At 39.4% G+C, this 17,649-nt stretch overlaps 1 protein-coding gene across 2 annotated transcripts in view; it reads right to left on the bottom strand.

Moving 5' to 3' along the window:
* Window positions 1-17,649, bottom strand: part of PLBD1 (phospholipase B domain containing 1) — a 46,530-nt gene that overhangs the window by 13,920 nt on the left and 14,961 nt on the right. For both annotated transcript variants that reach the window (XM_068191495.1, XM_068191494.1), the window contains exons 4-8: window positions 17,131-17,269; window positions 10,543-10,707; window positions 9,242-9,386; window positions 2,352-2,552; window positions 2,101-2,241 (exon numbers count right to left, since the gene is read on the bottom strand). In XM_068191495.1, the coding sequence (XP_068047596.1) occupies window positions 2,101-2,241; window positions 2,352-2,552; window positions 9,242-9,386; window positions 10,543-10,707; window positions 17,131-17,269 (791 nt within the window). The remainder of the gene's footprint in view (window positions 1-2,100; window positions 2,242-2,351; window positions 2,553-9,241; window positions 9,387-10,542; window positions 10,708-17,130; window positions 17,270-17,649) is intronic.

The following is a 17,649-nucleotide window of genomic DNA, read 5'->3' as shown; positions in this document are numbered from 1 at the left end:
TGAATCAAAATGCTTTCCTCCTCTGCACTTAGAGAGCAAAAGGTATCAGCAATATCAAGAGACAGAGCAATAAGAATATTGCACATATGGCAGAAGACACTCAGATCCCAGGTTTTGCTCTGATGTGTTGCTTTTGATGTATTACTCATTCATCACTAAGAAACATGAACTGCAGCCTATTCCTGTGACCTATTCCGTCACTTGAGACAGTGTTGCCCTCCCTCACCGCCTCTAAAGGATTTCTGAGTTTTCTTTGTCAATATACAGAAAGCACCTGGATATCTTTGCCTGGAAAGGGCAACGTAAGAGATTCCTGGTATTGAGAACTCATCTGCACTGGCCTACAAAATGACAGAAGCCATAGAGAAAAAAAATCTTTCCATTTTCAAACCTGCATAAGGAAATGCTTCATTTTTCCTCAGTACAAGGTTTACTACAGCAATACCTGCCTTTGTTCACTTCAGATTTCAATTCTCATTCTCTGTTGTTTCTAGGTTTATGCTTCAAAGAGACTTAAAAAGCCAGTGCTGGTGGTAAACTCACTCTGACCAATTAGCATGCCCAAAGTGCATTATCTTGGGACACCAGCTACAAGGCAATGATAGAGCATGCCAGGGTCAGCTATGCTACAAAGACTTTAAGCCAGCATTGCTCTTGAGAAAGATAAACCTCCTCCACCTGAGCTGCTCCAAGCACCTGGGAACAGGGCAGGGGCCTTGTCTGGTGTCCTGCATGGCCTGGAGGAGTTCAGATCTGCTGCTTACAGCAGCTGAGGTCTCCAAAACTGCACTTCGGCAGGGCTTAGCTCACCCAGTATGTTTAAGGCTGTTCTCCTAATGTTTAAACTCCCAGAGACTGACTGCTCTGTTATCCAGTATGCACAAGGTACACTTAGATATCTGGGAAAAGACATACTGTAGGTATGAAGTAATGTGTAACCTCTAATACATGCTGCCGCCTTTGAGAACAGAGCCGCTACAACATTTCAGAGGGAAGAAGTGGTCACTCTCTGCCTAAGCCCAGGAACTGGGCTCAGTCCTATAGAGAATGCCATACTGCTGCTCCAAAATCGTTGCTGAAAAGGAACTCAAGGTACTGCCAAGCCTGGCCTCTCTGCACAGATATAGCACTGCCATGATGGGGCTGCAATGTTTCCAGTACCAGAGCATGAGGGTCTCTATCAGCTTTTTTTTCTGCATCCCACACACAACACAGCATTGAGAAGCCCAAGGCAAAGGAAGCCAAAAGAGACTGACAATGTGGCAATGCCTGGAATAAGCCAGAACTTTCCAAGAAGCTAGACACAAGGAAAAAATTCAAAGAGAACCAACCCCAACTGCTAACATAGACAAATTTCCCATCATTTTGATGATGAGTAATTAATCCACTTATCCCCTCAGCATGTGATTAGGAGAAGGCACACAAAGCTTTGGGCACACTTAAGGCTCAGGCTTTTTGTTGATGATGTAAGTGTCTAGTAAACACTTGAGAATTAAACCTGACAGTGAGTGTTCTGCTCGACCAAGATTTTTGTTCGTTTTCCATCAAGTTTTTGCTAGTCTTGCTAGGGAATTAAAGAGCCTATTAAAAAGCAAATATTTATCAGAAAACAGAGATCCAGAACAGTTCAGGAGATGAATTTAACATAGAACTTCTTTGGTATTCAAAATTTCATCTTCTTGCAGGGTGACCCACTCAACAATCATTTCGAGTAGCCCATTGCATCACAGTTATTTAGTACTGCTCCAAACAGATCTCACATTTTCACCCATTGGTCTCTATAACAGGGCAAAATAATACCAGAAAAAAGGCAAGGATGCAGACAAGCAAGGAGACAAAGTCTATTTTTCCCTCCTCTGCTTCTAGGAGACACAGATGCTCACTGCACTGCTGCCGCAGCATACCAGATAAATGAATAGATTGCCACTGATCCAGCGACAGAGGGATGCTCACACAAAGCTGAGGGTTGTTCACACAAGGCTTCCTTGCTTTAAACTCAGGACTAGTATTCAACAAACCCTTCCCTGGTACAAAACACAACTCTCAGTTGGCATAAAGAGATGGTTTTCCTAAGACAGTAACTACTATAGGAGCTATTACCTTTCCGGAGAACATTTGTTTGATCAGAATACTCCACAAGGGTTGGGATCTGCTCAACAATGTACAATGCACCGTCATCAAGGCTCCTTTGCAGCTTGACCTTCTTCAGGTCTAGAACCATGTACTGATTGTTGTAGGTTCCTGGGTATGAGAACAGAGAGAGTTACATGTCCTGCCAAGGGAAGGAAACAAGTACAAGAAGTAAAGGGAACACATTTTTTTTCCTAAGATGCATATAAAGGTGTACTTACCAGAGTTGCACTTTGAGAAGGTCTCTGCCCAAGTTTTGCCATCATTTGCCATCATGTTGGCAATGCGGACCCTCTGCCAAGCTAGCAAGGATTCAGGCACCACTTGCTTAATGAGGGTTTCATTGAAAACACTGTTGGTAGTCTGCAACATTACCAAGCCGCTGCCCAGTATGTAAAAGTCATCCAGGGACACCAAAAACCCTTAAACAGCAATAACACAAAACTTACTATCTTTGTGAACCTTTGATATACTCATAGAAAACAAAGACAAGTCATGAGGATATGGATGAGTCAATGCATGTATATGTGAACTCAAACTGTATAAAGATATTAAAGATGAGGTAGTAACTTCTGTAAGGGCTTTGGGCCCACCTGTCAATACAGTTTGAAACGAGAAACTGTCACACTTTCAAGACACCTAATTCTTTGTCTAAAGCATTTGCTTTGTGTTTGTATGCCAAGCCTGGAAGCTCCTCTATAAGTCAACCTGTTCTTATGCTAAGGATTACATACCCTAAATGCCTGTCAAGTATTTGTTTCTAACAAGTAAGTGAACTAAAAAATATAAAAATTCAACAATGAAAACCAAAGCAAAGTACAACCCCCAAAAAACACTTTCATCAACCAGTATCAGTTTTAAATTTTTACTCTGTAAAGACAACATAATTTAATTAATTTGAATTAATCCCCTCAATTAACTCCTTCTGTATTAAATCAAGCAGAAAAATCTTCCCTCTAGTTTAATCTTTTCCTGCCTAAGGTATCTTAAAAGCATCTCCAAGACATGGGCATCTCTTAAATCACAAACCACATCCTGTATATGAGAAGCTCTACCTACTCCTCTTCCTGACATCTCACGGGGGTTTCTTATGCCTGCTAGCTCTGCAAAGTCAATACAGTGATGGATCTGTGGGCAGGATTCCCTTCCAGGTTACATGCCAACAGAAGTGCTGGGTCCAGCTGCAAGCCCTGTGCCAGGAGGCGGCATACAGAGCTGCAAAGGTCAGCTATATGCCTTGGATAGTATGGGGACTACTTGTACAGCAGAAATAACTTGGCCTTTATATTACTCAGCAGATGCGTGGCTGCCAGGCTGGGGAAGAAAGGTTGTTAACTGAGCTCCTCAAGGGGAAGTCATACAGAATCTAAATTCTTGTTATGAAATTTTTAATAGCATTAGTCTTCAAAGAGTACAAAATGCTAAAATGCTGTGCTACACTGTAATACTTGAGCTCCTTTATGAAATCTTCCACAGCCAACTTTATTAACACAATCCGCTAAGGTCACCAACCTATGACAGCAAGAAAGACGACCCAGCTCTGCCTCCTATTCCTGGCCTTTTATCAAAAGGCAGACCACCTTTGAGCAAAAGTAATGTTTAAGGGCTCTAGTTCAGCAAAATTTCTTTAAAGAAGCAAGCTCTAAAATTAGAACAGATCCAGAAAAATACACTGTGTGTATTTTAGAGACATCTGTTCTCTAAAAAAAATATCAGAATAAACTGAGCACCCTGGCATCTGGTATTACTCATGGAGAGAGAGGCAATACATTACATACATTATCAGCAGAGATCTCCCTCAAATAAGTAAGGACAACAGAAACATCCTAAACTTGGCTCTGTCATTCTAATTTATACAAGGACTTGGGATACTCTAGCAAATAATCTGCTGCATAACAAGCCAAGTGGTGCTTGCCCAAACACAGGCAATAATTGAAATTATTAAAACAATTGTGATGTGAATTGAGCATCAATTCTTGTGGGTCACAATGCCAAGTGTCCCACTTCAAAACAAACCAAGTAATTTCTCTCTACAATCAACAGCTGAGATAGAACAGAAAAACTTGACTCAAAACAAGTGTTAGCACAAGGAATGATGCTAAATTAACTGGAGGTTGAACTCTGTAATTCAAATAAACTGCAAAGCTCAGCTAAGCTGAAAAGAAGGGGATTTCCTTCTGGGCCTTAGTATTTACCAAGTTTTATCCTGCAATGCTTTATAACACAACATGCCCTCATGATACACCATTACTAACCTAATAATTCCAAGATGGCATATACCATTTTGAGTTAAGGCACAGGCAACTCTGAAACAAAGGGAAGCTAAAACACAATCAACAGGTTAGCCATAGTAAAGACATCCAGAAAAATAAAGTCTGGGTAGAGAAGTCTAAAGATATCAGCAGGTATTTGATGTCCTTGAGCCATTCTTCTAAGTGTGTATGAGAATCTGTTGTAATTGAAGGTGTTATCTCACTGTATGCTTCTTCTGTGTTTCTCCTGTAAAACCATCTCTGCAAACCCACCTCCCATTTTTGTTAGGAACACTCAGTCAAATTTGTTTTGTTTTATTGTTTTTTTGGGGTTTTTTTTAACCCCTCCCTCTAAATGAACCTGACAACTCTACAGAGAAACAAGCAAAAATACTTCTGATTACATTTTCTGGATCTGAGCCATTTATGTTCAGTTTCCAAATGCCACTGGAAAACTGAAGTTTCCAGAATATGGAGTTTCGCTCACCATGTCATTAATCAGCCAAGCAAACCAAAGCATTTTTTGCAATTGGAGCCACAGTGTTCTCCAGAAAGTCAGCACATCAAAGAGCATGTGGGTTGGCAGCACATTCCTGGCTACTATTGTTCTGAAAGAGCTAGATTGCTGCTTTCTGAACCAGACAGCATCAGCTTTTTTGGTGTTTTAAAAGGTCACTGTGCTCATTCAAGTGCAGAAAGGGTCAGCTTTACAGGCTAGAAGTCAAAGCTATGAGGTCTAGCCCACCTCTCAGGGATGGGAGTAGCTCCTGGCTGAGATGCCCAATGCTCTGGTGTATAAAGACATCTGAATATGGGAAAATAAAGGTGCTCTCCAGATTAGCAGAGAATCAGCAGCTGCTTCTCATGTCAAGACTGAACACCCATCAGCTGCCTTCCTTCCACTTGCACATCTCTCCTAGGCACTAAGAAATAGCACATACCACAGAGCTCTGACGAGCTCTGACGAGACCAGAGTTCCAAAGCTCACTGACACTTTCCTTTGCTTCCCTCCAGGTTTTAAACAGATGCTGGAGGAAGCAAGGAAGCAGGAAATGGTCTGGCAATATCTCATGAGCAAGGTATTCCTGAGAACAAAGGCTACCACCTCTTTCATGGTTTGTTCCTCCCAGCTCTTCTTCAAGTTGTGGGGAAGGATTATGCTGCATTAAGACCAGATTACTTCAAAGCAAGGGACACAAACTACCTCTCTCTCCTGCCTTAGCATGTATAAATATAGATATGACATGTATAGTCATCCATCAAGACAACTTGTGCCATCTTACTCCCACATCACCCCCTAGCTCAACCAAGAAAGATCCCAATAACAGACAAGAGGAGGAAAGGTAGAAGTAAAATTTTTCAACTGTTCTTCTTCAGCTGTTTAAGCTGCTAAAATCAAATTAACATACTTTAAAAGACCGTGACTCAGCACAGAGAAAGTAGTTCACTATCCAAACCAGAGTGCTTAGTCAAAATGGCACATTCCTGTACTTAAATGGAGTTCAAAAGAGCTCCATCCAAATGGATGAAAATCCTGGCAGCTGCAACCTCCCTGCTACCCAAAGAAAATCGTAAATTTTAACACTTAGTTTGACTAATTTCTTTGAATGCCTCAATGGGCAGCATAAAGAATTGACTGGAGGTGGGGAGGGAAAGGGGCACAGAGGGAGGAGAGGTGCAGGTTCCTGTCTGATCCACCACTAGATATGTGGCACAAAACACTGAATCTACCTTGTCTCTATCATCACTTCTTTACTCCCTCAAATGAGCACAGCTTCATTCAACATTTGTGAGGAACAGTAACATTCTCTGTACAATTTCAGTTCTCTCTGCTATGCCTTGATTCACAAACCACAGGAAGTACTCATGTCCAGAGCTTGAAGAAGACAATGAAGCTCAAGCTTTCAGTTCAGAGACATTCCTCCTTTCCAAAGGTTCACAGAACTGTCCTACGTGCAGCTCTGCAGATGAAGACTTTGAGCAGAGTTCAAGTGAGAATTAAGGTGAGATAGTGTGGAAATCAGCAGCAAGTAAAGAAATCATTCTCCAAAACCAAATTACAGCTCCCATTAATTCCCACTTGACTGTGCCTCTGCAGGACTACTGCTGCTCTGAAGGGGAGAAAGCAGCAGAGAAGATATACTGTTAACAATGGACATTTTAACTTGGTGGCTGAACACTGATAACTGCTGGGGAAGGTGGGATGGACTCTGTAATTCCTGCCTGTCCTCCTACCTGCTCACTCACAACATGAGCAAAGAAGTGCAAGGCCCTCCAGCTGTACCACAATGCACACCCTAACACAAATCATGGTTAGTCAGTAGCCTCAGAACCTCAAAACTGAGTCACAGCAAATACTAATTTTTGCAATCTAGTAGCCTGTCTTTCGAAAATCAGTAAATAAAGAAATAATGTGGATAATTTTACTCTGTGACTCCAGGAGAAATCATGGATTTGGTACATTCCTTCTCAAAAGACAAATGACCCCTTAACATTTTCTGACACACCTTTTAGACAGCAGCATAGCTTTACTTTATATCCAGTCTCACTGGATGACAACAATCTTTGAATAACTCAGTTAAGTGTCATTGAAGGCCTAGGTGATCACCTGTCTTTTAATGCTCTCTGTTTCCTCCACAAGTTAATAGTTCTATGTCCATGGGATCATGGTATTATTCAGGAGAGATTACTAGGTTGGCCTTTCTTACTGGTTCTTACGTCTATCAGATCAGAGACTAAAAGCAGGAACATTTATGCAGGGAGACATTACAATTGTCAGGTTGAACCACGGCCAGGAGCTGCAGATTCCAGAGTCAGATGCTCTGAAAATATCTCTCATCATAACATGGAGCAGAGGAATTTGGCAGTTGCCTCCTTCCTACGTGACGTCCCTGGAGCATTACTAGGCCAGTGCTTACTCATGCCATGGAAAACTGCAAGTCTGTGAACTACACCCACAACTAATGCAACTTGCTGCAGTCAATGGACCATGCTTGTCTAGTGCTTGTGACAGCACCCTGTAATCAGGCAGCCAGTGAGCACACCACAGACTTCCCAAACTTCACTGTAGCCATGGGAACTATGCTTTGCAACAGTTCTCACTCAGTTTTGTTGGTAGAAGTACACCTTCCCACATCACTATGTCAGTCCACATGGCAATAGGAGGCTTTAAAATAAGCCATCTCTACAGACCTCAGCACTCTCAGGGAAGCACACTGGGATTTTGTACACCAATGAACAGACCCCAACCATTTCAGCAAAGCAGCATCTGATTTTCAGGTACCCTGCCACACACTCTGCTTTATCAGCCTCATAAAAACAGAATATTTTTATTTCCTTATACAAAGAAACCACAAAAGGGACAACTGAAAGACATCACCACAGACACCCACTAAAGATAAAATAATAAATGCTCTTTGTGGCTTATCTTGATCCCCAGTTTTGAATCTGTAGTACAGTGCAGCATACAACAGTTGCTAAACAAAGCCACATTCTTGTCAAGGGTAGTGCTACCATCAGTATTTCAGCTGAGAGATATGAAAGCCAGAATAACCTCATGAACATTCATGTGATGAACAGAGCTCAGACACCTTTGCTTTCTGACCAAATTACACAGGCTTGACAGAATTCCTTGCAACAAGCAAGTGAAATTCCTCCAAGGCAATCGCAGATAACCTAAGCTCTTGAAAGGCTGTACACTTAAGAGACATTCAGACTACCTCTACCCCTTCCTCAAATTAAAAATCTCAGCTGTCAGAAAATACTGCGTTCCTGAGAAGGGTCATTGAGGAGGGTCAGACCCCACAGAAAAAGGCTTGTTTTCAATGTGAAATGAATGCAACTTCTTTTCAAAACATTCTCCCAGTCACAGTCTCAGGAGCCCCTGCCACGAAGAACTCTTGCCCTTACAGTAAGGCACCATTACTCAACAAAGCACATTTTGAAATGATCAGCCATCAAAATGTCATGAGAATGAGATAGTGTCCTATGGTACTTAGTTAATTTAAAATGTTTTATGAAGATTCTTGACTGTTTAGGTGTTTTTGAACTTGAAATTTCACCTCTAAAAACTTATGCAATGTCAGCTCTAAGAGGGAGTCACAGATTTGCTTTGGTTTTTCACGTTCCCATTTCTTGGTGCTATTCAGTACCAAGAGCACATATTTTGCTTCTCAAACATTACTTGCTGGCGATTTCTAACATTTGGCCTAATCTTCCCCTCTCAGTAAGAGACTCTCAATATTTTGGCTGGCTATATTATGAACACACCAAATAAGCATTAAAACATACTCCCCTCTGCAACAGCTTATAGAGAAGCTGGAAAAGGAAGATGTGGGGGGAAAGGAAAAAAAACCAAAAAAACCACAAAACAACTGAAGGCTCCTGAACTCAACATGAAAGAAGCTAATACACTTTCAAACAGCAAATGTTTGATACTCAGTAATAATCCCATTACAGCACTAGTCATGTCACAGCAGTAAACAGAAGCGCTCAAAATTGTTGTTACCAAACATGTGAATGCTATAGGCATGGTGAGGAGTTCAGCACTTGAGATGACTGCAGACTACACACACAGAATTCAAAGCAGCATGTTTGTGCCAGAGGTAAAATATTTAACCAGTACTATTCAGAGCACTGAAGGTGATTAATCAAAAACAAAAGACAATGACAACAATATCGTGTTCAAGACAGAAAATTCAAGCTGGCATTTTGTCCTCTTGGTGGCTAAAAGTTCTAAGGTAGATTGAAGCCAGTGCTTGTTGAGTTACCATCCTTTTCACAGCCAGGACAGCTAAAAGACAGTAAGATGGTCCATGCCAAATTGAATATCTACATAGTTTTGGTTTTCTTGACTTTACCTGGGTAACTACTGAATGAGACACGGCTGGTGCTGGTGTATGGATCAACTATATTGAAGTCCCAATGCTTATATATTCTCAGTGTGGCTGCATAAGTAAACCAGCTGGAATGGGCAAAATATATATTCTCATATCCAGGTAGAACCTGGAAAACAGAAGCAGAAAGATTAATAATTTCAGACCCCATGATATTCTGCATGTTTTCTACTTGATAGAAACTGGGAGAACTACTTGTTTTAAGCAGTTTGATTAATTGCATTATTGAAGAAAGAGCAGATTCTTGTGCTTTTAGCTGTGTATTAAATCAATTTCTGAAACCTCTAGAAACAATTCTTGCCTATGTTCAAAATAAAAGATTGTGAGGTTATTGGGGATACCAGCATCACATGGTATAGGTTTTCCCCCAGTTTCATTTGGAATATTTCTATTCACACATTCAAATCAGATCTTTTCAAACATATCCAACATCAATTTAAAACATGCGGTTTCTGTGAGAATTCCTCTGGTTCATTCTGAAGTGAAGCACAGAAGCAAATGCAAATAAATTTAATTTGAAAAGGTAAATATATATATATTGATGGTACATCTCTTCAAAATATTTCCCTAGTTCTACGATTTTCTAGCTGTTAGCTCAGAAACTTCTTACTGTAGGCAAATGCTTCAGTTAATGTTTCTTTATTTAAGATGAATATTGTTGCTCTGTGATACATTGAGTCTCCAAATGCTGATTAAATCTCCTTAATAATTTTAACTGAAAAATGTAATTGCCACCATGATGCATCAGTCACTTATCTTAAAACTGTGGGGTTTTTTCCTGTCATCACTCCTACTGGAAAGCCATTCAAAGGTATCACTATTAACAGAAAACATCAGCCACTTGCATCCAATTATTTTTATGCTAGCACTGTCCTTTAGTTTAAATAATCCTTTTCCTTTTTTCCCCTGCCTATTTGCCCAGTGTATTTGTAGTCACTCACAACACCCCTTTTCAGACTTCACTTCCCTAGGTGAATGAGTTATTTCCTCTCCCTGGTAGTTCCTCATTCCCTAGTAGTTCTAGCAGCTTTTCAACATCCATCTCTGTGGGTTTGGTTTGGTCTTTTCTCTCCCCTTGAACACAAGTGAGAAATACTGGACACAAAATCCTATAGAGGCACAAATGACAACTGCATATATCCATCGTGATCATTGACAGAAGTCTCTTTATGCACATGCAACTTGAACAGGGAAGACTCCAGAAATGAAGACTCGTGACACTGCAAATCAACACAGTCACTGGAGATTTAAGTTCTGGTGCTCACCTTGATCAGTGCAGAGCAGTGTCCCATGTCCCACTGGTATCTCCCATGGCCTCCTGAATCCACACTGCATTGTCCACCTCGTGCAGAATAATCAAATAATGCAGGAATAAGGTCCAACAGGTCTCCAACTGCATTCAGAAACTGGACATCAAAGTTGCTTAGTGGCTGAATAAAGGAGAAGATGACAAAAACCACCTTGAGACAGAAAAACATCAAGACAGCCTCAGCGGTTCGAATTTTTCTTTTGCTCCAGATGGAAGCTCTTGTATAGTCTGTGAAATGCCTACTTACAAGGTCCAAATGCTCACACTCAGTACAGCACCAGGCACTGAGGAAACTTTCATGATCTGACCCTTGTAGTGGCATTACCAATGCTACAATTTCTGAGGCAAAAAGGAAGATGTAGCTGTAACTCAAGAAACCTTAGTGTGTGTTTGCAAGCAGCATGCCAATCAATCTGTTGTTACAGATTTACTGAGATACAATTTAATTTTTTTGTTTATCTAGATGTCTTTGAAGCATCTTCCACTAATGCTCTTGGGAGCTCTCAGATTTTTATAAAAACTGCAATTTAAGACATCCTCAGGACTGAGGAGGAAGAAACAAATGAGGAAAAAAATGCTAATAAATACCAATCAAACTAGCTGAATAAGGAATGTCAGTCAAAATGCACTCTGCTATGTGCTTTAGAAAACTCCTTATGGCTGGAGCTAGCCAGGGTTAACTACACACAGCTAATTGTGCAACATGCTCTTTAGAACCTCTTCTTACTTTGCCTCTTCAAAAATAAGAGCTTAATGGTGGTTTAACCTCAACCTTCAAATACCGTTTTCCAAATCTTTCCTGTTCTTGCTTTCGCCATGCCTTTTGTCAGGCAAGGCTTAAGAAAAAGAAGTCAGAACACACATCACTGTGGTGCTGTGAATAGTAATTTTATAATGCCACATAATCATACAGCAAAGAAACACATTACTTGTAATATAAATCACTGTTACTATACCATATAGCTGACCTCTCTACAAACACCAGTAAAGGGGGACAAGTTAAAATGAAACAGCGTCAAATCCATTTAGGTTTTATTCAGAATATAAGTATTCTGAATATTTTTTATTGAATATAATATATTCAATATAAAATATTGAATTCTGAATTCTGTGTTATCCATTTACTGCTTTGGCTGAAAGAATAACCAACAGGAAAACCAGAAATCATGTAAACTACAATCCACGTATCCCATAGGAAGGAATTAGACCTTCCCACAATACTTACACACAAGAGAAAAAAGCCGTTCTGACAATTAAAATAATTCATGGCAGAAGGCTCCAAGAGCAGCTATAGCTTGAAGGAGAAATCCAAACTAAACTTTCATGCATGTTACATTGCTTTAGTTCATCATGTTTTTGCTGTAAGGATCCAAACAGGGAGCAGCATCAAGAGATGCGTCTTTGGATAGTTTTAAGCAATTCAGAAGTATGAATCAGTTACAAACCAGTCACAACTTCTATTTCATTGGAATCCATATAGAGAGAATTGGCACTGTTTAAGCACCATTTTCCCCTATCCAGCTGCACTGAAAACCCACCACACAATAAGAAAAAGCCATTTTCCAATGTCTGATTCACACAGGCATCACTGTGCAGTACCACCAGGAAGGAAGAAAACTGGCTTGCATGAGATTGCTCCAGCAATCAAGATATTTTAATTGTACTTGACATCCATTTGCTACCACTCCATATTCTCCTTCATAGAACCTGCTTTCACTGTAATATTTTTAGCTACATTTGTATTGCTACAGCAACCGTCAGAACTGCCTGTGTATTTTTAAAAAGTTTCATATTTCCATGCCTTCTTACTGTCACTCCAAATCAAAACTTCTGTAACTATTAGGAAGTCCATTCAAATTAGGAAAAAAGTGCCAAGCTATGAAGCTTGCAGAACAATAGGCACAGAAAAGTGCCCAGAGAGCAGAAGGAAAGACCCACTCAAAGCACATGTTATGCAAATCCCTAAGGCCCTGGGTGAGATTAGACTGTCAGCTGCCAAAGCCAGCCAAAATATCAGAGATGCAGAAGAGGAACTAGTTTGTTAAGTACCCCCTAGAGTTCTGTTTTCATCCTCCTTTTGAGGGCCAAGCAGATTTTGTTCCAGTTTATTTCCAAAAATTCATTACTCTCCTTAAATAAACCTGATTTTGTGTTTAAGATCTGATGTGATATCACATAAGCACTGTGCTTCTCTGGAGTCTCAGTAAAACAATGCATTCAAACAGAAGAATCTGCACTGCATGCCCAATCTGGGAATTTCAGGAGTGGTCTGAAACATCTGCCACAAGACAGCTGAGAGCCCCAGTTTTGGAAAAATAACAGCTGATTTCCAGGATATATGGAGAAATCTTCTCTATGAGGAGTTACTCAGTGTCCACTAGCAAGAATTAGACCCAAAAATCTGCATAATAACAGATGCGCGACATAGGGCATATTACAATTTCTTGTAATCACCTTTTCCCATCTCGCACAGCAATGTCAGAAAAACTCCTTATATACATCATTTAGGTCCTGAAGAAGAACGAACTAACTAAACTGGCAAGCAAAGAGGTGGTAAAGCCACATCAAAAGTCCTTTTGCTAGAATGTGTGGCTCCTCTGGGTGCTGTTCTGAACAGCAAAACAAAAAATCAATTTGAGTTCAAATTACATCCAAGGAAGGGAGAAATAAACTTACAAAGGGCAGCAGAAAGGAATGAAGCAGCCCTAAAGGTTTGTTTACATGGGACATTAAAATAGGCAAGTTATTCTATAACAATTGTTTTCCAGTAACTTCTCAAAGCCTGAGCACTCTGGGTACAAAATAAGGAAGTACAAATAGAGAACTATCCTGGAGTCATTCTAGTATTTAAAACTCTGACACCTCCTTATTCAAGAGTAATATCCCTGCGTAGACAAGCCCAAGATTAATCACAGTGTTGGAAGAGCATTAGGCAGATGAAAAGGCTTTATGTTCTTTGAGTGCCCCTCCCTCAGAAATTGTCTTGACAAAAGGGTTGGGTTTGTTTACTGGATATAAAATGTTGCTAAACCAGATAGAATAATATCACATTTTAACATAAATATGTATTCAAATTTTGACATCACTCTAAATGATACCTGTAAATATCAAATTCAAAATACAGAAGTTTACCATGTACATTGCCTTCAGGTAGGTCTTAATGGAAGCACCTACCTAAAACAGTCCTCAGGAGGACCAACTCCATACAATAAAAACCCAAAGTTCAGAACAATACAATACAAAGCATTTCTTTCAGAAAGAATAAAAAAAATTTCACTAGTGCTACTATCAAACCATTCAAAGCCCAAATTTTCTTTATGCAGTAAGGCTCAGTTACTTGTGGCAGACACAATGGTTCTACAATATTCAAGTAAAGCAATCTGAAATTTAGGGGAGAGCAGAAAAAGAGAACATTTCAGAGTTACTTGTGTGCACATAACCCAGCTCTCAATAAGTATCTGACTCTGGCTTCAAACTACCATGCATAGTCCCAGAAAACAGAATTTTAAAATTAAAATCAGATTAGCTATGAAACAGCTTGTTTTCATTCACCTGAGAAGAAGTAGTTCTGTACAACTTTGCCCAGTGCTCAGTGTTACAATTCACAGACTTTGTAAACACAGTTCCTTTTCTTCAACCCCTTTATCTCTTATTGACCATTCATGTCAACCAAACAACTTCTCAGTGTTCAGGAGAGCATCTTGTCTATGTATGATCATTCATGGTGCAGGGAAACATAAGAACCTTGAAATCCATCTCCTCTTCCCCTTCTCTTTCTCCTGTCTCTAGCATTTTGGGAGTTAAGGGGAAAAGCTTCCTAGCCTTTCTTCTACAGCATTTACTCTTATTTTAAGCTTAAGACAGTGGGAACAATTGTCCTCTACATCTACAAAGTAATATGCTGAATTTAGAAGTACACATAGCTTTCCCAACAGCAAGTAGAACATCAGAACATCAGGCAACAAAATACAGACTGTCACATGTCAAGATTTGGCTTGGTTTTGTTTAGGGCTTAGGGGGTTTATTTTGTTTTGTTTGAGTGTGGGTAAAAAAAGGAAAAGAAAAATGTCCCAATTCACATAAGAGGTATTTTTAATATTTCTGATGTTCATTACTACCATTAATTCAAACTCTTGAACTACTAGAGATCAAAAGATAAACTTGTTCCTGATGATGATAATCCAAAGACAATAAACACGTGGAAATGATTATTTTATTAATGAAACAAAATAGTATCTACTAAAGGAAAGAGGTAAGAAGAGACTTTCAAAGCACTGAGGAAAACATGCAATAGGAATGAGATTTGCTTTTAAAAATATGCAGAACTTGTTATAGAGACTTTCAGTATGAAATTTCTTTGATTGTTTTATTTTGAGAATTGAGTAACAGAAAAGTACTTGTTACTGGAGTTGTTGCCAAAGGAAAAAAAAACCAAAACAATTGGGTTAATTGAACCAAAGTACAATATTTAAAGATAAGAAAAAAAAATCATCTACTAGGTAAATTTATTTGCACTTTGGATGGTAGATTTCTTTAATCACAAGGAATAAGGAAGATATTGCTGGTGTTTTTGCTCATTTGGTTAGTTTGTGAGTTTAGTTGGGGCTTTTAAGTGCCAACAGTTTACAGAAGCTGAGTTGATTCTCATATAAATGGATGTGTCAAAGCTGGAATACTAGCCAGAAGCTTTGCAGCTGCACCTGTTTTTATTGCCCATGTAAGCTCACAGCAACAGACTTCAAGCTCTGTTTCCTGAAGGAGATCCTAACAGCAATAAATATGCACACACAGTGGTAGCCTAATCTTTCAAAAGTATCATGGTATCCAACAAAATGAACTTCTTGTACTCTTACAGAACATTTTACAGAATGCCAGGTATCACTTTGATGGCAAGAAAAACCAAAGACCTAGCTGCAAGAGCAGCTGTCCAAAACATACCCAAAGATAAGGACTGATGTTCACTTAGTGTCTGCAGCAAAGAGAGGAAAAAGCAGCACCATTTCAAGTAAGAAATACATACACAGTGAACATTTTTGCTTTGAATAAAAAGATATGCATCTCAACATAGGTAATAATGTCCAAAGCTAAAATTGTGCCTGGCATGGAAAAGAGTCAAAATAAATCCCACCAACTGCTGCAAGCACATTTGGGAAAAGAAAAAAAAAATATGTCATGCATGTAATTCAAGAATGGAGGACACAAATACTTCAGCCTGAACCACACATCTGAACTTTCACCAAATGCACCATTTTTATATACACATGCTAGTGAGATCTCTAAAAAGAGGATAAAAATTATTCAAACACTTCAGAGGTCAGTGCTTTTCAGTATCAAACGCATAGTTAAATAAGCAAGCATCAGGGAACACACTTTGCATGCAGGACATGCCTATTACAAAGAAGTACTTTTCCCTTCTCTCCACATGAATCTGAAAGATTCTGAAGCAGTAAAAAATCCCCAAAAAACTGATGAGCTTGACAGGGCTCTTCAGATACAGTGGTTACAAAAGGATATTAATAGTGTTCTTTTCCTAGAAAGTCAAGGTTTCTAGTGTTTTCCCCTACAATCTCAGGTCCCTCGGGATGGATTATTATTACAAACCCTTTTTTTTTTTCCCAGTTTGATCTGGCTCCCCATTCATGAAAGCCCCAGAGTGACTTCTATGCAAGAAAGATGTACATTTTACTAAAATGCAACTGTTTACAATTCAGAACTCCCAACTTCTCAAAATTCTTGGTATGATTAACCTAGGTAAGAAGGTCAACTACAATTACTCAAGTCCTTCCTCTTACACTGAAAAACCTATTAGATATTAGACTTCAGGACAACATTAAAATTGCTGGCCATATCTCTAATGGAGTTAAAGGAGTTCTGCTATTACAAACAAGCTGATGATCTGGAATACAATTCTAATTGAAATGAAAGAAAAACAAATTATGAAAAAACACAAAGAAAACCAACTACACCACCACCCAACAAAACCTCAAAATCTATCCCATCTGACCTGCCACAACACAGACCACATCTTTTGTAACCATATATTTTTGAGACTTAAAAGGCAGAAAAGGAGAAGTCATTTAGTAAAGTAAAATGTACTCTAAGATAGAAAGGCTTTTAGGATTTGAAATCTAATGCTTGGAAATAAGAATGAAAGCTTTAATTTGTGCTGTTGCAGGTACTCTTTATACCTAAATGGTCATTTGCTTAATAACAATTGTAAAGTGACAGCAATAAACACTTTAGAAGTGTCTGTCCTTCCAACATTCACATGGATCCAAAAGCCACCCCCAGCTTAATCACCACGTGAGTGCCCACAGTTCCAAGCCCCTTGTGAAGAATCTGTGGTTACATGGCCCAAGTGCTCAGTCACATTATCTGCACTGAACAGCCACTAAAGACTTAGCAGAATGGCATGCAGAATGCCTACTTGCCACTAAGTATCCTACTTCTGTTTTTTATTTTTAAAAAGTGGATCCCCCTTCTCCCATGTTTGTCCACTGACATCCCAGCCCCAGCTACTGAAAAAGAGGTGCAGCAGTCTTACTGTTAGTTTATGCAGTTTAGCCCACTCGAGGGCTCCCATGTACAGACCATCCAACTGTGCAATAATATAGCCAGCATGCCTCCAAAATGGGTCATCCTTATTATTTCTGATTTGTTGTCTTGTCCATTGATCTTGCTTCCTGCAGAGGAACAAACAGGTTGGGGTTTTCTTGGGTTTTTTTAGAGTATAATTGATAATGCAGGGAAGGGACAAATACATTATGACCCAGATGGTCCATTCTTACTAAAGATTTGAGGCAAATCACGCTTTGGAAATCCTGCAGATATAAGCACTATATCCTCCAAGTGTAAATGTTCAGACTTAAGCAAAATACCCTCCAATCATGTGCCTCTACCAGATTTTAGTGTCAAAGAAGGAACTGGACTTCATGTTTGTGGAGGATTTTGCTATAGCAGATCTAGTCAGTTAAAGGGAAACAAGTGTTTGATAGGTCAGATGAAACATTCCCTTTTAAATATCCATTTAAGAATAAAAATAGACTGACATTTGAAGAGCCTC

The sequence above is a fragment of the Anomalospiza imberbis genome, chromosome 5 (assembly GCF_031753505.1).
Source record: "Anomalospiza imberbis isolate Cuckoo-Finch-1a 21T00152 chromosome 5, ASM3175350v1, whole genome shotgun sequence".
In the NCBI taxonomy this organism is placed as follows: domain Eukaryota; kingdom Metazoa; phylum Chordata; class Aves; order Passeriformes; family Viduidae; genus Anomalospiza; species Anomalospiza imberbis.
Note: the sequence above shows the minus strand (reverse complement) of the source record. Positions and strands in the feature narration are given on the sequence as shown.